This window comes from Tiliqua scincoides, chromosome 6, assembly GCF_035046505.1.
Source record: "Tiliqua scincoides isolate rTilSci1 chromosome 6, rTilSci1.hap2, whole genome shotgun sequence".
NCBI lineage: Eukaryota > Metazoa > Chordata > Lepidosauria > Squamata > Scincidae > Tiliqua > Tiliqua scincoides.
Genome location: NC_089826.1, coordinates 24,639,110 through 24,664,321, shown reverse-complemented (window position 1 = coordinate 24,664,321; position 25,212 = coordinate 24,639,110). Strand labels below are relative to the sequence as shown.

The following is a 25,212-nucleotide window of genomic DNA, read 5'->3' as shown; positions in this document are numbered from 1 at the left end:
AAAATGAAAAAAGAACTCTGCACACATCCAAAATTTGATTTGGGTTGTCTGAATGGAACTCTTTGGAACAGTGTTATTTCACGTAGTTGAAACTTAAGGTATCACTGGATTAAAGAAATCTTAGTCAATCACAATAATTTTAGTTGATTCAGTAATCATTTAATTGATGAAATTTGCATATGAATAAATCAATGCTTCAGAAGAAGAATCATATTTTGTTTTTAGAAAAATTTGTTCCTACATCATTACAGTAAGCATCTTCCTAGAACAGGGAATACTGTTCCCTGGGAACAGGGAATACAATGGCGGATTTTTTATATGAGATTTAACCAAACGTAAAATGGACGGAAATCTCATTTAATCTACATTTATTTCTGTTTTGATGACCTGCTTGAACGTAACTTCTTGTATAAGCTGCTCAGGCTACTGTTAAGTTCTATGCCTAATAAAGGTCGATTGTGTGTGGTAGCGTCTGTCATCACATTTTAAAAGCTTTTTTTTTTAAATTAAGAATTTAAGAATTAAATTAAGAATTTAAAAAAAAAACGTAAAGGCTGTCTGATGCATTAGAATTCTGTCAATTAGAATTTTAAATCAATTAATGTAACCAATTAATTGACTAACCAGTGCTCTCCTTATAAAAATGAATAAAATGAACAGCATTATAAAATAATTCCATCTCAATAATCAGCAATCATAATAGCTGAAACACCATATACAATAAATACCATGTCCTAGTTAATTTTAATTTTTTGTTAAATTATCATTGGGAACTACTTATCCATTAGCTATAAAAATAAATCCTCTCCATTTTTATACAATCAATCTTATAGATTTTATGGAGACAACAAGGCAAATCAGTTCTATAGAATAAATCAATTTCAAAATTGATTTGCTTCTAGATTTTAAAATGAGTTTTCATTGAAGAGATTGGATACGTCTTTCCCATTTGACAAAGCCCTGTGGATCTTATTTTTTTCCCTCTCTCAGCAATTTGCATTGTACAAAACCAAATGTACAAAACCAAAGTTGCCTGTTTGGACCTTAGTAAATATGGTTTTCTGGAATTTTCAGCTCCTACATAACTTAAGACCCAATCCAATCTCCCACTAGGTTAGTCTAGCAGCAGCGCTGCATGCAGTATGTGCTGCATTCTATAGGGAGAGGTAAGTAAAGATTTTCCTTACTTACTTTGCTGTAGGCCACCTAGCTACCAATATGTAGGCCACCTAGCTACCAATTATGTCAGAAGGCCAGATGCAAGGGAGGGCACCAGGATGAGGTCTCTTGTTATCTGGTGTGCTCCCTGGGGCATTTGGTGGGCCGCTGTGAGATACAGGAAGCTGGACTAGATGGGCCTATGGCCTGATCCAGTGGGGCTGTTCTTATGTTCTTAACTACAATTCCCAGAAAGCCTTGCAGGTCTCTTGTTATCTGGTGTGCTCCCTGGGGCATTTGGTGGCCCGCTGTGAGATACAGGAAGCTGGACTAGATGGCCCTATGGCCTGATCCAGTGGGGCTGTTCTTATGTTCTTATGTTCAATAACAACCCAATCCTGAGCTGCCTGGAGTGCAGGGCTCCCACGGCGCCACAATGGCTACTACGGGATCCTGAGCCACTGACGGTTCCTTGGAGGAAGCCACTGGCAGCTCCTTGGAGGAAGGGGATTTTTGTCCCTTTCCTGGCGGCTTCTTGGAGGAAGGGAACTTTTGTCCCCTTCCCCTGGATAAGGGAAGTAGCCCCACAATGGGGCTACTTGATTCTGTGGCAGCTGTTTAGCTGCCGCAGAATCAGGGAGAATCAGGCCACGTGGCCTGACATGGGGTTCCAGATCCAGCGGCAGAGCCTGGAGGACCATGACTGTGGTGCTGGTACCACCACTACCACCTTTTTGCTAAGTAATTCAACGTGAGGGCAGCAAGATAGGCCCCATTCATGGTGGGAAGGTCACATGGCCTCCAGCATAGTGATGATGTCACTGCAGTTGTAATCCCAGTTCTCATCAATTTCTTAGAAATTATTTCTCTTTCTGTTTAAATTTCCATTTAAAATGGGATTAGCACTAGATTAGATTTCGGAGGGCCTTGCCTTCTTTCTATAACCTTCTTTTATTCAGTGTTTTATCCTCTTGAGGGTACATTTTTCTTTTCATATTGTGTAAATGCAGGAAATAGTTACCATAAAATAATTCACATAATAATTCAAATGAGTCATTGCCATCAGTGAAGAATTCTTCTGTACTTCTTCTTCTGTACTTAATTCTTCTCTGTCAATCAATTATCCATTGATAATCAATCTGTCAATCAATTCTCCATTGAAGTTAGCACAGCTGGCTTCAAAGCAGTATTAAAAATGTTTTAGCCTATTCATGGAGGGCACATCTAGTGCCCCCGGGCACGCATGGTATGAGTGGACAGCACAGCATTTGCTTGGGGTGTTTTTAACATGCTCTTTTATATGATGTTTCCAGAGATCACACATTTCAGTTATCTAATGAGCCCTCAGTGTTCCATGTTAGGCTTTGTTGAACAACTTTTTAATCTAGTTGCATTAACTGGCTGCATGAGGTGGGGGCGGGGGAGGTCAGAATAACTTTCCAGGAGTTAGGCAGGGCATTCCACTGAAGCAGCTGAAGGTCATTCTCTGATGCACATGACTAGGGATTTGGGGTATCTGAAAGCTAATGTTGAGAGAAGCATGCTCTATTTCTTCCTTTGCCAACAGTGGTGGTCCAAGTTTCGATAGCTCAGGCTGGACAACAAAAAAGAGACAGTTATTCAAAGCAAATTGTATCCTGACATGTGCAGATGCCTCCAGAGATAGATACAAAGGAATTCATAAATGTCAGCATGATAGAATGGACCAGGGAGATTTGGGTACAAATGTTCATTTGGCCATGAAACTCACAAACACGTAAGAGGTTGCTACAAATGAGAGAAGGTGCACTATCTTGGTACTTTGAAGAAAGCCAGGCTACAAGTGCAACAAATAAGATTTTATGCCATAATTTATTAAAATACTCTGGAGATTCAAAATGAGTATATGCAGAGCATTTAATTTCAAAAATCTATTTTGGACCCCTCAATTCTCTTTTTTATTTTCTTAGCAAAATTTACTATTTTATTACAGTATTTTTATTTATTACAATAAGTATTGTTTTTAATTGTGTGCTGCCACACAATTTTTCCCAAGATATTTAAGAGGTAAACAGAAATTAACTCTTTAGCTTGTTTCCCCCTATCAGAAAGTTGGTTTTCAATTAATAACACTTCTTTTTAGAAGTCAATTATTTGCAGCATAGTTCTTAGGAGGAAACATATCAAGCGATATCCAAAGATTCAAGAAAGGAATATAAAAAATGTATTTTTATAAACTGAGAAGCCATGAAATCTCCCTTATGATGGGCTGATTCATATGTTGCCTAAGTGGCCATTAAAATATGAGACAATGTGGAGACCAGCAAAGGAGAAATAGTTTGTCCAAATTGGCTCCCAAATGGGTTGAGTTTATTTTAACCCCATTGGTGAAACCATTCACTGATATGGCAGAAACCAAACCCACTCATGTTGGACCCATCTCATACAAACAGCTTTACATGTAGTAAGTTATGATCCCACTCACAGGCTGAGATTGTAGCAGCAACCACACCTCTCAAATAACATGAAAATCTGACCTCAAAGCTGTATCTTATTCCTCTTAACGCTTGATCTGAATAAAGCCCCCAAAGAAAATCCTACTTACTGGACTCGGAAATGCAGAAATAGCCAAGATCTTCCTTCTCATTTTCTGTTACTCCAATAGCTCTGTCTCTGTTGGGATCACCACATTCCATTACAACAATTAACTATGAAATAAAAGCAGACATATTTCCCATGAGACATTGTAAGAATGCTTTATTGAAATGAATGAGAGCGACAAAGCTCATATTTATTTCAATTCTGCTTGCGTAGACAAAGTCCAGATTTTATCTATTTAAGATTTGGGCTCATTGTTTGCCTCTAGTCTTTCTAGTTTGATTCTAAAGAAATTTTTTTTTAATGTTCAGTACTTACTCCTAGGCTTGGACACAAAAAAACAAAAAAACACCTTAAATGTGAGTAGTGAGTATAGCCTGCCCTGACCAGGGAGTTGGGTTAGATGATCTTCAGAGTACTTCCCAACTCAAACATTCTATTAGTCCATTACAAACACTTTCCCTTTTCCTCTCCAGTTTCTTGCACATCCAAACATCTTCCTATAAGCCTAGGATGGAACCAGATGGGACCAAGATTTTGTACTCTTAACAAGTGCTACTGATAATTTCATGAAACAGATCTTTCCTGCATCAGTCGAAGCTATGCAGAGAGGAACATCAACAATGAAAAGTATGTCACAGCAGATTAAGCTAGATCTGATTTTGTTGACTCAGTCCACTGTTTAGATGTTTAATTAACCTCCTTCCTCAATGAAAATTATATTAGTAGCTGGGATTAACTGTAGAAACAACTGGTTCTAAGGGCAGACTTATTCAGTTATAACAAACAGCTTGGAATGAATAGGTGGTTGCCGTTCTAATGCACGCATCTAATGCATGCGTTCTAAGCAATGCATGCATGCTGTAGGCAGGCTAGACGGCTTCACAGATTATGTTTTCATGTAGTAAGAAAAGAAAAAAATGCTAGTAGCAAACATAATGTGCTTGGCTGAAACAATATAATGTTAAGACAGCTTTATTTTACCAGGAGTGGGGGAGGTATAATATAAGTATCCATGTAAAAGATAATGAGTAACATAAGGAGATCTCATCGGTTCATTTCTCATTCTCTTTGTTTCAATCCTCAGCTGCCCAAATAAATTCAAAGCTGTTTCTGATACAAAGGCATTTCGCCTCCTCCAATCCAAACATCCCCTGGGTAGCCTGCTTGGATTGCAATTCTGCACTGAGTTAGGCACGCTGATGCCTCCTGACATGAATGGGAGCAAACAGGCCTAACGGGTTGCAGGACAACCACGGTCTCTAAGAAACAAACCCCATTTACAACTCTGCGGTGAGAATCAGTCACTGATATCTCATGTCATCACACTGGCATTCCTTAATTTAGAACACATTGCTCCAACTGTTGCGCGGCTGAGCTAACAATAACATTGTCTCCTGCTTGCAATGCATTCAGGCAGCTGTGAACTTTGAAGGATAACATAACAATGAGGTAAGAGGAATCAGGGTCCATAGCAAAGTACTTGATGACCCCAGCAGTTATTTAATATATTTAAGATGTGAATTGTTTGATGGATAATCTCATGGATCGCTAATGCCCTTTGATCCTTCCTCCTTCTCTCACCATGCCACATTCATCTAGAATTACCAGAGGCTTGTTGCTTGGGGGCTTCATGTTCTCACTGTCGGCGCTGCTGCTGATGTCTTTTATTGCTCCTGCGTAAGGATCCTTCTTACGGAGTCGCTGTTGTCTACTGTAAAACAAAATGCCTGAAGAATTCAAATGCACTTGAGAGGAAAAGACACTGGCCGTACAGCATGACTCAGACACTCACTGGGGTGGGCAGCTGATCTTTGTTTCATCGCTGTAAGAGTGGAAACCAGGAGGCCTGCCATCCTCTTTCCAGACGGCAGGAAGGAAGTATTTTGAACACATGTGAATTGGATATAAGCATGTAGCACAGATTCTTATAAGAGGTTATACTATGAAAGGGTAATGATAGGGTCAAAGTCCAGTTGCATTCAACTGCAAGACAGTACAGGTTGCATGACCTATGGCCCTGTCCCAGCAGCATAAGGTCCTTTACAGCTGTTGCAAAAGCTGCCATGTAGCAGAGCCAGGCCACCACTGCAAGCAGCTAGTGGCAGTGGTGGTTCAGCGGCAGTTCATCCATGTCCCCCAGCACCTGCAAGTCAGCACAGAGGGTGGGAGGGAGGCAGAGGAACAGGGAGGAGATCGGGTGGAACAGGGCCTGGAAGGAGCAGTTATCAGCAGCAGCAGTGGCATAGCTAGGAGGGTGCGGAGGGTGCGGGCCGCACCGGGTGACGTGCCGGGGGGGTGATGCACCCTGGGGGAGTGACGTGCAAAAATTGCAGCTTTAGGAGCTATTGTGTCATGCCATACACCATTGGATGCGGAATTCCCAGTGGAATGCAAAGCAAAAAACCAAGTTGAGATAGCTCCTTTCATTCAAAAGTTATGGCCAATAACCCGAAAGGAAAAAATGCATGGAGCCCTATGGAAAATGAAAGTGAGCCGTATCGCGCGTTTACTCATGAGTATGCGTACTTGCCATAGTCCATCGGAAAGGGCAAGCTAATAGGAATCCAACGACACCAGAATGGTCCCGATTCAATGAATGCAGCCCCCCAAAAACACCCGAGAATGTCCCTCCCTCCCAGCTGTGAGTCTGAGCCCGAAACAAAGCCACGTGGCCGCGCTTACTCGTGAGTAGGCGAACTTGCCTTAGTTTGGCGGAAAGGGCAGGCTGAGAGGACTCCAAGGAAGTCAGAATGGTCCTGATCCAATGAATGCAGCCCAAAAAAACACCTGAGAAGGAGGTTCCTCCCTCCCAGCTGCGAGTATATTCAGCCCTATGGAAAACGAAGCAGCCTCACGGTCACATTTACTCGTGAGTAGGCAGACGTGCCTTGGCTGGTGGTCAGGCCAGGCAAAGGGGAATGTGAGGCCACAAGAAGGGTCCCGATCCGATAGAGCTGGAGTGCAACAAATGCTTCAGAAGGCAGCCTCCCCCCCCCCCCCACTAAAATGAAACAAAAAAAGAGGCTTCAACTGGTAAGGGGCATGTTTCTATTTTGCACTTGCAAAGCCAGGTGGGTCTTTATCTGGATATGCCTGAAATAGAAGAACTTTAAACTGGGCACTGGGGAGGGCTGGAAATCTCACTGATTCTTTTTGGGGGGTTGTTATTGCCGGCGGACTACAGAGTAAGTTCCATTGACCACTATGGGACTTACTTCTGAGTAGACATGCATAGGATTGGGCTCACAGGCTGCAGTCCTACCCACACTTTCATGAGAGGAAGCCCCAATGACCACTATGGGACTTACTGCAGAGTAGACATGCATAGGCTTGAGCTCACAGGCTGCAATTCTACCCACACTTTCCTGAGAGGAAGCCCCATTGACCACTATGGGACTTACTTCAGAGTAGATTCACTTGATGGAACAGGACTGGCTTCCCCTTATTTAATTATTTCTTTTATTTTAATTTAATTATTTATAATTATTTATTTCAATTTGTTTGATGATGTCACTTCTGGTCATAACATCACTTCCAATGGGTCCTGGACAGATTGTCATTCTAAAAAGTGGGTCCCAGTGCTAAAAGTTTGAGAACTGCTGCAACAAGGTGTTAGTAAGTTGACACGGCATGTGTGTGTGAGAGACTCTACAAGTTTTCAAAATCACTAAAATCAGAATTTGGAGAAATAATCCCATCATGTTATATATCAATCAATGTGTAATTTCATGCAGAATGCAATCAAACAAACCACACTGAAATATCTGTGTTCTAACAAAAGGTACAGCCAAAAAAACCAGTGGGGGTGGGGTGATGGTACATCACCACGCCCACCACCCGGGGCATTGCCCCGCCCACTACATGGGGTGATGCGCAGGCCTCCCGCACCGGGTGACACGAATCCTAGTGATGCCACTGAGCTGCAGTACCACCACTGATATTCTACTGGCCTCCCTAATGGTCATCGATCTGTCATCCTGGGTCCACTTGGACTTGAGTCAATTATTTGTTCAGGCAGCAAGCACAGCAAGGGCCTGTTGGCACAGGTACATCGCCTTGTGGGGTGTTGCATAGGATTCAGCTGTTAGAAAATTACTGTTTGTGAACACATCATGCTTGAACCGACATTCATAGAATCAAGGAGCTGAAAGGCACCCACAGTGTCACCTAGTTTAACCCCCTGCCTGAGTTAATGTATGCGAAAACTCAATCTTATCCAACTTTTCAGCACTGATAACAGCAATGCCAGTGGGGTGTGTACTGCATCCTATGGCGGGGGACCAGTCTCAGAGGCCCCCTCAAGGTAAAGGAATTTTTGTTCCCTTACCTTAGGGCTGCAGCATCACTGGAAAGTTGGATAGGATTGGGCCCTAAAACACTTTGAACCATCAAATGGGCTACACCAGCATAATTATTTATTAAATTCTGTTTCTACCTATCAATTGAAGGCAAAGTTTTATCCTTCCACAGTCTACGTTATAAATGTTCCTAAGGGGTAAACATAGTTGCGGAAGAGAGAAATAGATAGAGGAGGCCTTATAAAAGTCTTATCACAGCTGCTCATCTTTTATTCCGGCAACCCTCACATTAAGGGGCAGTATGAGTTTATGTTTTATGGATGGAGGGAAGGACTTTTACTGACCTGCTCATGGAACTTAATCAATATGTCTTAAAATACAGCCCATGTAGGAATAAAAATGAAATAGCAATCCCAATCCAAATATTGGTTTCTGGGCTCCAGTTAAAAGGGGATTTAGATCAGTGGTTTCATTTTGATCTAGTTATGCTACTAATAGCTGTCGTACAAACCCAGTCGAGCATATAATTGAAAACTTGCTCTCAAGATAAACAATTATATTGATCAAAACCATTTGGTAAGGGAGGAAAGTAAATCAGGGCAAAACAATGACTTTTTAGTTTTGTTTTTTAATGAAAACAGGCTGTAGCAGCAGTAGCAACAACCCGAAAAAAAAGTGTACAAATTCAAGGTGTGCAAATCATAAACACTTGCAATATTTTAAGCAGCGTTAAAATGACAGCTTTAGTGCAAGTTCACCAACCAAATTAGGAAGCTCTATTCCATGTGCTTGTTCCACATCTATTATTCAGCTCTTTTGGGAAGTAGTGAAAGTTAGAACAATCTACAAACAGCTTTAAATGCAGAGCTCAGAAAATGGACCACAGAACATGAGATATACGTAAGCAGTATTTCCAGAGCCATAGTCTCAACACTGCACACTGTATCTGTTAGGATTGGGTGGGCCCATTGGGTGGCCCATGGGCTCAGTCTGACCTTGGTTTCTTGTACCCCCATTCACAGCACCCAGTTTGTAAGGGTCAAACTAGAAGTGATGTGAGAGCCATGATCTCCCAACATTTTGTTTACTAAAAATAGCTGTAGAGATGTTGATTTGGACTGGGATCACAGTGTTAAGGGAGACAGGTCAAGTCTTTCATCAGAGCTGCTCTTAGCCATGGAAGGGAAAACAGACGGGCACAATAAATGCCTGGGGGTTTCCTTTCCACAACTAAAAACAGCTTCAAGTGGTGAAAAGATCTGGAGAGCTGCAGTTAGGGCAGAGCCTGGGGGGCACCTGCTCTGGGTGCTACACCAAGGGGGGAGCATGACTGCCCCCTGGCTCCACCCTAGTTATGGAGGAGGCACCGGTGGCTTCCTGCCCTCTGTTCCTTCATAGGAGAAAGAACAGGGAGCATGAAGCCACTGCAGCAAGCGCCCTCTTCTGGGGAGAACCTGGAAATGATGTCATGTGACACAATGTCATATGACATTGTGACGTCATTGCTCCAGGCGCTGGGACAGCATGTTCTGCCTCTGGGGATCTGCAGCAGGCAATCAATGTGGGGGGAAGAGTCAAACACACCACTACCTCATGCTGCAGCCCAGATCTTAATCACAAAACCCAGGCAGCCAAAGGAAAAAAAGATGTCAGGAGACATCAGCAAAAAAATACTTCTAGCTTCAGTATGTGTGTCTTTTGTCAGAGGAACAGGGGCATTTTTTTCAGGAGGGTCTTCTGCTAAAATAGCTCAACTAACTCTTGACATTTAAAATAAATTTTTAAATGTGGCAGCTGGGCAAGGCATAGTAGTAGAGCTCAGCATAGCTCTAGAGGTGGAACAAGAGGTGGGAGCTGTAGATTTGGTAGGCAGAACCCAGAGTACATTAAAAAAATTATTTAAAAACAGTAGAGACAAAAAGCAACAGCCTTATCCCCTGCTTTTCTTGCAACTAGCCCCGTGCAAGAACATTGCCAGGTCATTTTTGCCCTTGTCAGTCAACAATTCTATGCCAAAGCTTCTGCTACTATTTACATAGAAGAGGAGAAGGCTGAAGGACTATGCTCAGCTCATGCAGGAGCAGGGGAATTCAGTAACTGAGCCCTTGCTCAGTTTCAAATAAAGTCACTGATAAAATTTTTCCAACCAGAGCATAACATTAGAAAAAAGTACTACCTTCTTGTTTACAATGGAATGCTGTGACAAACAGTGAAAAACCCAAAACCTTAAATCAGTGGTTCCCAAACTGCAGTGGTCCTTGCGGAACCACAGAAACCAACCAGGGGAGTCATTGAATCCTTGCAAAAAAAAACCTGCCACATTATACAGTGCTTAGGATTGTAGCCCTAATGGGGAGCCACAGACAATGTAAACTAAAATCACAAACACCCCAGATAAACTGAACAAAATACCAGAATCAAATCAAAAAACAAATGACAGCAGCAAATACCATATAAAGCAACCAGTAACAGAAGCTAAGACAAAAAGCCCTGCTGTAGTAAAGGGTTATTAAGTGGCTCCAGAAATAAGCGAGAGAAGGCATCGACCTTGCCTCCTGCAGAAAGAAGTTCCAAACTGTGGGCAACATCACAAAGAAAGCCTTTTCACATGCCAACACAGATGTACTTCCATCAGTGGTAGAAAATGCATACTCAATTTCATGTGAGATGAGGTGGTCCTTCAAGTTTTCTGCATGGCTTCAAGCCATCTAGGACTTTACCAGTATCTTCAACCACACTCAGAAACCTACTGGCAACCAAAGCTGATGCAACAACATAGGAATGATATGCTCCATCCGCCTTGTGCCAGTCAGCAGTCTTGCAGCAGCCTTTTGCACTAGCTGACATTTCTAAGTTGTCTTCAAGGGCACTCTCACATACAGTACATTACAGTAACCCAATCAAAATACAATCAATGCATCAACAAATATAGTTAGGTATGTTTGACCCAAGAAAGGCTGGTGCACCAACTGCATCCTTAGTTAGGCAAAAAAAAAAAAATCTGTTATGGCAGACACCTGGGCTTCCAGGTGCAAGGCTCCCAAGCTGTGAACCTGCTCTTTTAAGTTGACTTAACATGCTGACTAGAGGCTTGCAAAAATCAGCTAGCAAGTTTCTCCAGAACAGGGGTGTCCAAAATTTTTGGCAGGAGGGCCACATCATCTCTCTGACTGTGTTGGGGGCCGGGGGGGGGGGGGAAGAATTAATTTACATTTAAAATTTGAATAAATTTATATAAGTTTACATAAATGAATATATTAAAGATGTACTTATATGATTGAATGAAATGTCTTGCAATAGCTCAAGGCCTATAAAAGGCCTTGCACAAAGCAAGGCTGGCCTTTCCTTTGCTGCTGTTACTGCATCACAGATGTGAAACAACAAGCAGTGGAGGAAGCCCTCATCCCACAGCTCACGCGAGAAGTCAAACAGTCGCCCTCATGCTGAGAGCAGTTGCACTGAGCCAGTGTGGGCTCCAACAAATCTCTGGAGGGCCAGAGGCTCATTGGAGACTGGGGTTATCCCTGAGGGCCTCATTGAGAGGCCCTGAGGGCTGCAAGGGGCCCCAGGGCCGGAGCTTGGGCACCCCTGCTTCAGAATCTCACTTGATGCAGGCACAAACACTTCATTCTGTGAAAAGCACAGGATATTCGCAGATCCTGCAATACTAAGGTAAAGCAAAATATTGCAAGGATGAGATCAGAGTTGCTATTCATCACCTAAATAGCATGTATGTGTCACATTCAAAGAAAAGCTCATCTTGATGTTTTTGGAAACATCTGGAGGACTTGCTGACTAGAAACTGCTCCCAAGCACACTCACTTAAGTGCTTGTTGCTACAAAACCAAAAAATGGGGAAGCTGTCAAAGGCAAACCATGCACCACCTGCCCAAAAAAGCATTATGGAAATTACGCATACTGAAACAAAAGCAATATGTTAAGTGCATTAAAACAAAGGGGAAAAATGATGATAAGCAGAACCAAAAACTTAATTGACAAAATACTTTCCAGATCGTTCTACCTGTAGCAGTAGACGGCAGGAACTCCAAGAAGGAGGAGAAGGATCAAGAGAGTCAAGCAAACAGCCGTTGCAATGTTCTGTTTCTTGATTTGCTGCACATGTTGCTGTTCCCACCACTCCAAGTCACTGAACTGACAGCGCTCTCCCAGGTAGCCTTTCACACAGCTTGGTCGAAAGCAAATGCAAATATAGGTATCAGAAGAGGTACCAAGGAAGATAAGAGGTAACAAGGAAGAGGTACCTATATCTGAATATATTAACTAAGGAAGACAACAAATGTCACAATTTGTAGGTGGAGGATCACATGGATGATCTTCATATGTTTAAAAAAAATCCCCCAACACCAAGAAGTCAATAAACAACTAGATGTCAAGAAGAAGGGCTGTAGTTCAACTTTTCCCATTTTCTTCTCCTGGGAAAGCATTCAGAACCCTCTTGCTGAACTAGTGCGGTTCTTCCTCTGTTATTTCAAACTACAATGTACAGAAGTCTAATGTAAAATATAATCTCTATTTATTTATTTTATGAATAAATAAATTTTATTTATTTTATTTTATGAATAAAAATGAAGATTATATTTTTATTTTCTTTTAGGGAAAACAGAGCGTGTTAAGGCAGCAATCCTGTCCTACTGGGTACTGCAGCACTTACTTTCAAGTAAAAACGCACAGGATTTTCCTATATGTTTCAGTTGTCTCCATGGACGCATCGCACCTTTCATTTAGTAGTAGCACCATGCACCTCTGAAGGATAAACTCCTGCTATGATACAAGACTGTGCCACCAATCAGGAAGCATATATATGCAGATCATATATTTTGAACTATAATGTTGACTCTGCATAAGTCATACTAATCATTTCACAACATGACCACGCTTGTCAAAGTAAACTGCAAATCATGTAGGTATATCTACATGGTAGCAGTTGGGGGAGGGGATAAATTTTTCTCTAGTGGTGTTGTGGAGTAATGTGCATGTCTTGGTTATGAATGGGGAAACACTGCCACCTACTGCATAATTGTGAAAACAACAGACACGTGAAAAATTTGTATCTCACTTCTCAATTCTCATTTGTGTATGAACAGTATTTTACATGGAGTGCTTACAGAATTCCACATGTAAGCTTACAGGTTTCAACAGCACTCCTTGCTTTTCAGCAAATGGAAATAAGGCATACTAGTACTACAGATAATTTTTATTTTATTTGAGACATTTATATCCTGCCTTTCCAAGGCTGAACCAAATGCCCAAGGTGGCTTACAACGCTCCATAATAAAGTACGAAGTATCATAACAGATAAGAAGCATTAGAAACATTTATTTTAAAATTAAACAGTGAAACATAAAAACAAAAACAAAGCAAGACTTAACTTAACATTGAGCCATTGGGAGAACAAATAGGTCCAGGGCGGCAGTCAAGTCACAGCGGTATTTCAGAGGCACAGAGGGCCAATATCTACCCAGCAACCAAATGCCAGACGAAACAGGTATGTTTTGAGCCCTTGCCAAAAAACCATGAGGAAGGAAAGGGTCCTCAATTCCCCTGGAAGGGAATTCCATAGCTGTGTCATCACTACAGAGAAGGCTTGCCCCCAAGCTGCCACTCCTCTCACCTGGGACAGAGGTGGCACAGAGGTCTTCAGATGACCTCAGAGGGCAGGCTGAAATGTATGGAAGGAGTGGGTCTTTCAGTTAGCCTGGACCCAAATCATGGAGGACCTTAAATATTAGAACTAGCACCTTGAATTGGAATCAAAAGTGAATGGGCAGCCAGTGTACCTGCTGAAGCAATGGTCCAGCAGATTCATATCATCTAGCCCCCAAAACCACCTGAGCAACTGCATTCTGCACTAATTGCAGTTTCTGAACTATCTTAGAGGATAGACCCATGTAGAGCACGTTACAGTAGTCCAGTCTTGAAGTTACTAAAGCATGGATCACCATAGCCAGATCCAAATGGCTCCTGTATAGTCCCAGTTGGCACACCAGCTGAAGCTGAGTGAACGTACGTCTAGCAACTGCTGCCACCTGGTTCTCGAGAGAGAGCTGAGAGTCTAGGACAGTGGTCGCCAAATTCGTGACCGTTGTCCTTCAAAAAAGCCAACTTCAGAGCTTACTGTTCTTCCTCCACACCGCATTCATTCCCAGTAGATTGGGGCACCAGGATGCTCTGGGCAGTCGCATCTGTTGCCAGGCATCCCAGAAGGCTGTGCAACATGACGTCCAGGCAGACACGACTGCCTAGAGCATCCTGGTGCCCAGATCTACTGGGAATGAATGCAGCGTGGAGGAAGAATGGTAAGCTTTACGCATACAGCAGAGGGTTTTTCCCAAACCCTGGATTCAGCCCCTGGGCAGGGCTTAGAAAGCCCTGGTCTAGGAGAACTCCTAAGCTGTGCACCATTCAGTACCTGAATTTAGGATTTCCTGACCAGGAGGACCATAAATATCAATATGACCATAATATAATAAATGACTTTTGCCTAGTGTATAGTGTATATATACATAAATGTATAGTATATAGTGCATACATAGAGCCAGGATAGTGTAGTGGCTTGGGAGTAGAACTTAGAACTGGAAATTCCAGGTTTAAATCCCTGGAAATCAGCAATGATGCTTCCTGGGTGACCTTGGGTCAGTCACAAACTCTCAGCCTCACCTACCTCAAAGGGTTGTTGTGAGGACAAAAGGAGGAGAGGAACCACGTACACCACCCTGAGCTCTTTGGAGGAATAGCGGTATAAAAATATACAGAACAAATATATAAACTGGCTTTAAGAAATAGTTAAAAATATATTTATAGTTTAAAAAACTTTATGATTAAACACTTTCATAGTCTCACTGTTAGCTGCGAAGGAATGGTCACTGTAATGCATAAAAATATCAAAACAGCTCTGCACTTACTTGCATGCATAAGCTTGCAGATCTGAAAAATAAACACAAACTCCCTCATGGAGACAGTAAGATGGTGGGCAGCCAACCGGATAATCTTCTGCAGACAGAGTGGACTCATCAGTGGTTGCAGGGGTAGAAGACATGACATACTCTGAAACATAATACACAACATGGTTTTCATTGGCTTCAGCAAATTAGTAATTTATACTGCAAATTATTGTGGGATTTTTGTGGAAAAACTTTTGGCCAAGATTGGTTGAATAGTTGTGTCCATGGAATGCTCACGAACATTCTGTTTGCTCGAGAAATGAAGCTGGAAGCCACAGAATATAGTACAGTTTCTTTGAGGGAAGAGAAAATCACCAATTAAAATGGAAGAAGGATTTCATGCAAAACCTAAGAGCAAGAAGAGGTGCATCCCAAGAGATAGAAAACTAAGAGCCAAATCCTAAACAGTGCACGCCAGTTTACCACCAGCGCACACTGTTGTAAACATGCTGTAAAACATGGTTGAGAGCCCTCAGCACCAGCCCAGAGCTGCAGCTAGCCCAGCACCAGTTGGCGCTCGGCTAGCACTGGTGGAAAGCCGATGCTGCTCCACTCATTGGACACCCAAACCGCCACGTGGCAGAGAGGTAGGTGGCAGCACCTACCTGGGGGGTAGGTGGGAGGAGGCGTTTCGGAGAAGGGGGAGGTGGGAGGAGGTGGCAAGAGGGTGGGGAGGAGGCGAGCCAGGGAGGGAGCAGGGAAGGAGAAGGGCAGGACTGGTGAAGCTCAGCTCCACCGGATCCTGAGCTCCATGTCCAGCCCCACGGCCTGAGCTTTCCGATTCTGTGGCAGCTCCAGAGCAGTTGTAGAATCGAGTAGAATCGAGTAGTAGCCATTGTGGAGGCTACTTCCTTTACCAAGTGGAAAGGAACAACTGTCCTCTTTTCCTGAGGAGGAGTGGCAGCTATCCGGTTCATGTTACATGCCATGGTAGCTGTTTTTGCTACCATGGCTGCCCAACACTCCGGGCAGTTCAGGATTGGGCTGGGAATCTGGAGGTAGAGTAGCTTAACAAAAGGATGCACTAGGCAGTAGGTATAAGATACAAACATTCAGAAAGTAAACAAAAGGCAAAGCTAGAGGGTTAATGCAGAAGGTAGGGTGCAGATTCTCCACAGATAAGTATTGAGAAATGAATTGTTTTTAGTATGCAAGTGGCAGAAGGGCAGAAGAAGGTAACGTCTCTCCCCCTTTTTCACAAAGAAAGACTGTCAAAAGAATTGCATTTTCCAGCAACAATACATTTCTTGGGAAGACTTGCAAAAAATGAAATATGCCCCCAAAACAGAATGTGTCCTAGATGACAGATGTATAAATTCTGCACAAGAAATAAACAACTGATCATTTATTGCTTAGTATTTAGCATTCCACTTCTGAGTGGCCAAAGCTTTTGCAAACCAGTATATCTGCACTGTAACCAGCACAGAGTCAGGATGACAAACCGCCAGCATTCTGGTCCTCATGTGTACTGCAATATTAGACTAGGGGGGAAAAAAACTCTTCAACAGTATACTGCTGGTTCAAAGTCAGACCTCACATTCTAGCTATAAGGGATCAGTGAATCTGATTATGAACACAGCTTTAAATGTACTCAGATTGCACTCTGAATCTCATGACTATTAAACTAACATCAAATTATTTGATGAGTGTTATAGCTGACTCAATACTAGCTTTCGTTTATATGCACAGTAATGATTTCCAATAAATCACTATTGGGTCATCCATTTCCCCCTTCCATTAGAGCTGCCAAACAAAAGGAGAAAAAAACATGCACTGACAACCAGGGGCTTTGCATATTGATGAGCTGTTGATGCTGCACATCCGATTGTGGAGAAAGTTCCTAAAAGGAGGGAATAATAAATGCCAACTGCCTTTTGTAGCTTGCAAATTTAGTATTAGCATGTAAGGCCCTATGGGCCAATTTACATCAGGAATATAAACACTTTAACACAAATCATCATATTTTGCTGAGCTGAACTCCACAGAAAATTTCAAATTTTTCTGTTATTGCCTTCCATGCTATACCTTATATGGGTTTGAACAGCACTGCCCTTCTGAAATTCTTTTATATTATTATTACATATTGAAGTTACAGTGCAATCCTATCTTGTGCTGGAACAGCAAGCCAGGAGGCTTGTGCTGTATCCAGCACATGATAGGGCTGCAAAGTGGCTCAGCCGAAGGTAAGGGGAAACTCTTCCCCTTTTCCCCGGGTAAGCCACTGCAGCCCCTAAAGGTCTCCTCAGACTTGCTCTACCTCCTGAGGCGGCATGAGGAAAGCGTATGCCCACGTATGGGGGCTAGGATCTAGCATAACAGTCAGATCCCAGTTTTACCTCCTGCTTCCCATCCGCCCCCAGGACTACCCTCCACCCGCCCGCCACCTACCCTCCCCCACACCGAAACGCCTCCCTCTCACCTCCTCCCCACCTCCTCCCTGCCCTTCACAGAGCCTTGTGTCGGGCCGTGTTTGGATGATACAAGGCTCACTCCGTCCATCGGCACAGAGGCTGAATTCAGCCTCCGCAGACCAGCTGCGTCTTTGCGTACCAGCCCAGACAACTCTTGAGGGTTGTCTTATGGCACATTTGCAACCCTCCTGGGCCAGTGCAAGAGACTTGCACCGGTCCAAGGGCAAGTCAGGATTGCGCCCTTAGATGTTTTTAGATATGTGTATCAATAAACGAAGAGATATTAGTTACATCAGCGTAAAACAAAGCCATACTTTTGGAGGGAAAAAATTATCTTTTAACAAAAGATTTTAAAAAGGGAGACCAGCTGTTAATAAATTTATCTCACTTTGTTTTTCTTCCTTACTTTGCAATCAGCTTATTATTTTTTCCATAACAGCAAAGTTCATTCTTTTCTCCCATTCTTTCATATGGAGAATTACTTTGTCTCCAGTATTCCACATATAAAATTCTAGCTGCAGAATCAAGTAAAAAGTCAGTTCCCTATCATGTGACTTTCCAGTAACTGATTCATTAGTCCTATTAAAATTATAACAGGTCCATGCAAATCTGATCTATCTCAAAATGTTATCTGAAAAGCTTCTTTTTTTTCCAAAAATTGTCAGGCTAGTGAACATTTCCACCAAATATAGAAACAGTACTCATACTTGCAGTTGTTGATTCTTCAAAACCCTACATGTCACACATAATCCTATACACACTTACTAGTTCCCACTAAACAGAATGGTACTTACTCCTGAGTAAGCATGCACAGGGCTGTAAGCCTACAAATGACTATTAAAAAGTTCCCCCTTCCTCCTATCACTTAAGGCCATATACCGTTGGATGCGGAATTTCCAGCAGAATGCAATGCAAACCAGATTGAAATATCTCCTTTCCATCAAAAGGTATAGCCAAAAAACTGGAAACCAAAAAATGCATGGAGCCCTATAGAAAATGAAACTGAGCCATATCGCGCATTTATTCATGAGTAGGCAAACGTGCCATAGTTCATCAGAAAGGGCAGACTGAGAGAAATCCAATGACACCAGAATGGTTCCTATCCAATGAAAGCAGCCCCCAAAAAACACCCAAGAAGGAAGCCCCTCCCTCCAAGCAGATGAACGTATTGAGCCCTATGGAAAGTGAAAGTAAACCACATGGCGTTCACTTGTGAGTAAGCAAATGTGCCTTGGTTGCTGGTCAAGTCAGGCAAAGGGGAATGCAAGGCTAGCTGCATGGTCCCCATCTGATGAAAGTGGAGCTCAATAAATGCTCCAGAAGGCAGCCCCCCCCCCGCCCAAAGAATAAACCAGAGGCTTGAGCTTGAGCTGATAAGGTGGGCACTGGGGAGGGCTGAAAATCTCACTGATTTTTTTTTTGGGGGGGGGGTGTTATTGCTACAGGTGTTATTGCTACAGACAGGCTACAGAGAAAATTCACTTGGTGAAATGGCTGGCTTCCCCTTATTTATTTGTTTTTCTTTAATTTAATTATTTATAATTACGTATTTTATTGTTCTTGATGATGTAACTTCCAGTCATGACAACACTTCCGGTGGGTCCTGGACAGATTGTCATGCTAAAAAGTGGGTCCCAGTGTTAAAAGTTTGAGAACCACTGCCTTAACTCAAAACAAGCCAATCAGACATCCGGGGGGGGGGGGCTGACACCCTAGTGACCAGAATTCTGGAAAATGTGGCTTTTAGGAATAATACCATCATGTTATATACCATTTGATGCAGAATTTCATCCATTGCTTGTGGGGAAATATTCGCTGCATCTATTTTTCTGGCCGTTATTATTATTCATTCCATGTCATGACTATTACTTTCACCTACCTCATAGGGTTGTTGTGAGGACAAAATAAGGGGAGGAACCATGTACAGCACGCTGAGCTGCTTAGAGGAAGGGTGGTATAAAAGTGTGAATTAATTAATTAATCAATATAAATAATAATTAATTAATAATTATCAATAATTAATTAATTATATCACATGGGGTGACAAAATGTCAAAATGGGGACAAAATGGGGTGACAAAGTGTCAAATGACCTAGCTACGCCTCTGGTGGCAGCACATGCTGCCACCTACCCCCACACCCGGGCCTTGCAGGCTTACATGGGTTGCTTGGATTTGCACCAGCTAAATAGTTGGTGTAGATCCGAGTAGCCCCATATGGCAGGCTGGGACTCAACTTGGGGTAAAGGGGAAAATATCCCCTTATTCCAAAGCGACCTCCAGCCTGCATCTAGGCTACCTAATCTAGGCTAGATACATTAGCCTGCAACCTAATCTAGGCTAGATACAGCGTAGGCTAGATACTGGCTGTTTCAGCAGGTTAGGGTTGCACACTTAAATGTAATTCCAAAACACTGTACTACACCTCATGCTGGTAAAAGTAGCACTTGTTAAAACTGTGTCTGTTTTCTAGAACCTTAACACAACAGTAATTACATTATCCTTACAATAACCACAAAGGGACATGCAGCTGTTATCCTGTACATGCCTGATCTTGTCTGATCTTGGAAGCTAAGCAAGGTCAGGCCTGGTTAGTACTTGGATGGGAGATTGCCTGGGAATACCGGGTGCTGTAGGCTTATACCATAGTCTTTTGAGACTGAAGGTTGCCAACCATTATAATCCTATTTTGCAGCTGGGTGACTGATGCTGAGTGGGAGTGGCTTGCCAAAGACCTACAGTAATGAGTTCAAGGCAGAGATGAGATTTGAACCAGGAAAGACTTGATTTGTGAACTCAATCTTTTAGCCACTCTTAGGGCGCAATCCTATTCAATTTTCCAGTGCTGATGCAGGTGTGCCAATGGGGTGTGCACTTCATCCTGTGGTAGAGGGCAGTCACTGGGGCCTTCTCAAGGTATGGGAACATGTGTTCCCTTACCACAGTGTTGCATTGTAGCTACACTGGAGCTGAAAAGTTGGATAGGATTGGGTCCTCAGTCTTTTACACCAACTCTGGTGATGGCGCTATCTCTTTGTGCAGTATGGACAAATCATCTCTAAGGCAATCCTTTAAGAAGAAAGCAACTACAGCAACCAACTCACTAGCTCACCAGAACAATGAAGCTCATCTTCAGTATATCCCACCATGCATTGGCATACATAGCTGCCTTCAGTATTGACACACCTTGCCAAGCTCCTATTGCATTGGTCCTTGTTAAAAGCACATTCATCAACATCTACAAGAAAAATAGTGTTGAAAGGTGAGAAATGGTACTCAAAGAACATTTTGACAGAGCTAAGTAGAGAAAAAAGGGGTAATTTTTTTTCTTAGTAAGATCAAACGTGAAATATAATAGATGCCCCATGATAACGTGTTCAGCATTTTTGTCACTACGAAGAAAGGCAAATATAATAGACATAGGCTGAACATTCTTTAGAAATTCCCATTCCTTACATTCCACTACAGTTTCTAAGATGGAGCAACACACAATGCTAGATACAAAATGGTATCAATGTGCCAAATTCAGGCTACAAAAGGGCACACACAGGAGGACTCTTTCATTTGTGGTCAAAGTCTGATGCAGTGACAAAGGTGAAACTCTTACATACTCTTGCCTGGAGTAAGCTCCATTGAACATAATGGGACTTACTTCCAAATAAACATGTATAGAACTGTGCTGAATGCTTCTTTCAGTAACATTGTAAAGTTAATGGATTTGGCAGACGGGCAGCCCAATCCTAAGCTGCACGGTGCACGGGGCTTCTGCGGCATCGAAAATGGCTACCATGATATCCTAAGTGCACCTGCCAGCAGCTGCCAGCAGCACCTTAAGAGAAGGGAACATTTGTCCCCTTCCCCAGGGTCATGCAATGAGACTACTTGATTATGCAGCAGCCCTTGGGCTGCCACAGAATCAAGAGCCTCAGTGTCAGGCCACGAGGCCTAACATGGAGTTCAGGACTCGATAGAGCTGAGCTCCACTGGTCCTGCTCTCCTCCCACCCCACTCCTTCCCCAGGCATGCCTCCTCCCTGCCTCCCCCCATACCCCAACTTACCTCTATGCTACCCGGCTGTTTGGGCAACTGCCAAGTGGTGGAGCACCAGCTTTCCACCAGTGCTAGCCCAGCGCTGGTTGGCACTGGGCTAGCTCCAGCGCTGGGCCGGTGCTAAGGACTTGCATACTTGCTTTATGGCACATTTGAGACAGTGCGCACTGGCGGTGAGCCGGCGTGCACTGTGAAGGATTGGGCTGTTATAGGGGTGAGGATCATTCAAGGTTAGGCTGGTAGGCAGAGTATTTTACAAATTCTAGAAAAAGACTGAGATGTGACTGCTTAGAGTTATACTAAAAAACATTTCTAAATAGAATTATTCTGAGAAACTGGCATTACCATTGCACAAGTGACCTTCCATTGTGAACCCTGTCCGACACTGACAAGTAGCGCCTTTTTCATTCAAAATGCATTCGGCATTGATAGGACATTCCAACTCTGTACAGTCATCCTGGTCTGTGGCATAAAAAAGTATTTATCACTCCAGTTAACTCTGTAGTCCATGTGATCAGAATAGTTAATTGCTTTCGACAAACTAATTAGAGACAATCTTTCAATGTATAGTCCCAGCTGACAACATGCTGTCATGATGAAGCCTCATGACATCATCACTTGGAAAAGGTGCAAAAGTGGGGAACCAAAATGATCAGGGACTGGATCAACTTCCTTAGAAGTAAAAAATATTGGGGGATTTGTGGCTTGGAAAAAAGGCAATTAAGGGGGGGCATGACTGAGACTGAACAATTATGCATAGTATGGAAAGGGTAGTAAGAAAGAAGCTTTTCTCACTCTTTCACAATGAACCTGAAGTCATTTGTTGAAGCTGACTGGGGGAGGAGATTTAGGATGGACAAATTAATATAATTCCCATAGCACATAATTAGACTGCGGAATTCACTACCACAAGATTTGGTCACTAGCTTCAATGGCTTTAAAATAGGATTGGGCAAATTCATAGATGATAGCCCTATCAGTGACTACTTGTCAAGATAGTTATGCGACTACCTCCAGGTTCAGCAGCAGAATCCCTCTGCATCCCAGGCACAGGGGAGCAATGGTGTGAGTGAAGTATGTTTTTTTTCTCTTGCCTGTGGTCCACTGTTGGGCCAGAGGATGCGGGACCAGATGGGCTTGTGGTCTGATTTGGTAAGGCTTTTGTTATGTTCTTATGCCAACTACCATAATGCATTTAATCACATGCATTGTTGCTAAAACAAGCATTGCCTCCAATGTATTCACTACCATTTGATGTTGGAACTAGTTTTTTTACTTCTGTTTCTATGTTTTAAACTTGTGTGCATTATAGTTGCTAAGTTATAAGGTAGGTCATATAACAGCAAATACTGTAACCAGATTGGTAGCAGTGGGCAGTTAGCACAAGGAACTAAGAACATTTGTTTGTCAGGGTTTGGAACAGTTCTAAAAAAAGGCAAAAGTCCAATGACAGGTTACTACAAGACGAAATGAAGTATTCTGCCCTGCAGCGTTCTGATCCAAGAGGCAAACTACATGAGATGGCAGAAGACCTGTGATCAGATCCTCTGAAGTTTCTTTAAGAGGAAAAATGTTGGGGATCAATCCTTCCTACTTGCACCATTTTTTAATGTGAATCATTCTGTACACCTGCCCCTGACTGCTGTTTGTTACATAGGGCAACACATAACAGAAACCAATTACATTTGCCTTGCAGAGCAAATAAAGGCTAAGAGGGTGTAGGTGAGTTGGACTGAAAAACAGTATGGGTGGAAGGGTTACCAAAACCTCCCCACTAACCTACCTCAGATCTCAATTGCAACTCTATCTGACTTTATTTACATTTATAAATATCTGCAAGTGATCCAATCACAGGTCTCCCACCATCTCATCTAGTTGTACTAGGAGAAAAGACTGTGGTCACCTGGATCCCACAAATGCTAAATTTTCTGGAAAAGCAATGGCACTGGATCAGAGTCTCCACTCCTACCAGTGACAGAAAAGCTTGTTCAGCTCCCATCAGCTGGAACCTTTTTGCCCATCACTTAGTAGGAAACTAGCTGTTACCAGACACCACAATTTCAGCAGTCAGCATCTGCTTGGCCTGTAGGTAGTCGCCTCCACTTCTATCTCCATAGGCTTTGTTATGCAGAGGATGCTGGTAGAATGTTTGCACAACTGAGGTCTTGTTAGTTGGCCCTCGCTCTTTGGACATCAAGATAGGATCTGAAGCTGTAAGAATGCAAGACACACATGGCTTCACTCCAGCATTTCCAACATTTAACTACATAAAGCTGTAGTTATATAGTTGGCTAGCGATACATCAACGTGACAGAAGTGTATCTGGTTCCCAGTTTGAAGCACAAAGTGCAGGGATAGTTTCTACTCCTGGGACAACAGAGACTTGTAATGGCTGTGGGGAGCTACATTTCTCAAACGCACATTGATTGAGGTGGAATCTTTCTGACTCATGAAATTAATTCATGAAATTCAGAGTTTAAAAGAATTAATGTTTAACTGATAATTTGGGCAGCGTTGACATTGCTGCCTTTTCAAATCTATTGCTGCCTATTTGTATCCCTTTATTATTTAGTCCATTATGTCCAACAAGATAGGTATTTTATGCCCTCTTTTACAGTGCTTTCCAGTCAGTAGCTGTTCAAATGTTCTGCTTCTGAAATGTTCAGTCAAATGAGCTCACATGACACTACAGACATGCAACAAAATGACTGCACAGCCTTGGAAATATACCTGGTTTTGCTAGAGGATGAATGACAACCAATGATGAGGGCCTTAGCATACCACCTCCAAGGCGGACCCTCTTTTGGCCAGTCTTCTTGTCAACTCTCAATAATGAAGCCCGAGACCAGTCAGAGAACCAAATGTGATCCTCAAACACAGTAACATCAAATGGATGACCTAGAACATATATACAGATAATTCTTTGCAGTTCCATTACACAAACATTTTTTTAATCACTGAACATATACATAACCATCTAACATCATATGCAGGTTATACACAGACGAAACACATTGTCAGACCCATGGAACCCATAATCAGCAACTGTTACCCTGCACATGCCCAATCTTGTCTGATCTCGGAAGCTAAGCAGGGTCAGGCCTTGTTAGTACTTGGATGGGAGACTGCTTGGGAATACTGGGTGCTGTAGGCTTATACCATAGTCTTTCGAGACTGAAGGTTGCCAACCAGAACCCATAGTTGCAATGAGGAGGCACTTTCTATTTCTGAAGCACCCCAAGACCTGTTTATCCAAAGCTTAAAATTATCTAAGGTAGTGGTTCTCAAAGATTTTGTAGGCCTAGAGCAGGGATGTCAGACTTACCTCAGCCCAGGGGCCATTGCACCTGGCTGAGGGCTGTTGGTCTGCCCCCAGGCTGCCTCTGCCCACTCTGAACATGACCGGAACTTTGCTCCGGTCACGTCTGGAGGGCATTCTGGTGGCTGGGGAGGATGTGCACCACCTCCCCAGCTCTCATAATGACTTCTGGGACCTCAGAAGGCCTTAAAACATCACTTCTGGTTTTTCACCTTCCAAGGCCTCAGAACATCATTCTGAGGGCTGGAGAGGCCCTGGTCCTCAGAATACCCTCCAGATATGACCGGAGCACAGCTCACATTTAGGTCACATTCAGAGGGGGCAGAGAGCAGCCCAGCGGCAGCCACAGCCAGATGCCATGAAGAGAATGTGACCTCTGGGCTGACGCGAGTTTGACACCCCTGCTCTAGAGGCTGTTGCCTGATTTGCAAATGCC

General features: G+C 43.0%; 1 protein-coding gene across 1 annotated transcript in view; it reads right to left on the bottom strand.

The window, feature by feature from the left end:
- Window positions 1-239: 239 nt before the first annotated feature.
- The window catches only part of EGF (epidermal growth factor), a 60,822-nt gene continuing 35,849 nt past the window's right edge, over window positions 240-25,212 (bottom strand). Inside the window, exons 14-22 of the mRNA XM_066632341.1 lie at window positions 24,188-24,355; window positions 23,504-23,662; window positions 21,803-21,919; window positions 20,520-20,645; window positions 14,960-15,101; window positions 12,058-12,222; window positions 5,344-5,449; window positions 3,743-3,845; window positions 240-2,752 (exon numbers count right to left, since the gene is read on the bottom strand). Coding sequence (XP_066488438.1) covers window positions 2,748-2,752; window positions 3,743-3,845; window positions 5,344-5,449; window positions 12,058-12,222; window positions 14,960-15,101; window positions 20,520-20,645; window positions 21,803-21,919; window positions 23,504-23,662; window positions 24,188-24,355 — 1,091 coding nt within the window. The 3' untranslated portion in view covers window positions 240-2,747. The remainder of the gene's footprint in view (window positions 2,753-3,742; window positions 3,846-5,343; window positions 5,450-12,057; window positions 12,223-14,959; window positions 15,102-20,519; window positions 20,646-21,802; window positions 21,920-23,503; window positions 23,663-24,187; window positions 24,356-25,212) is intronic.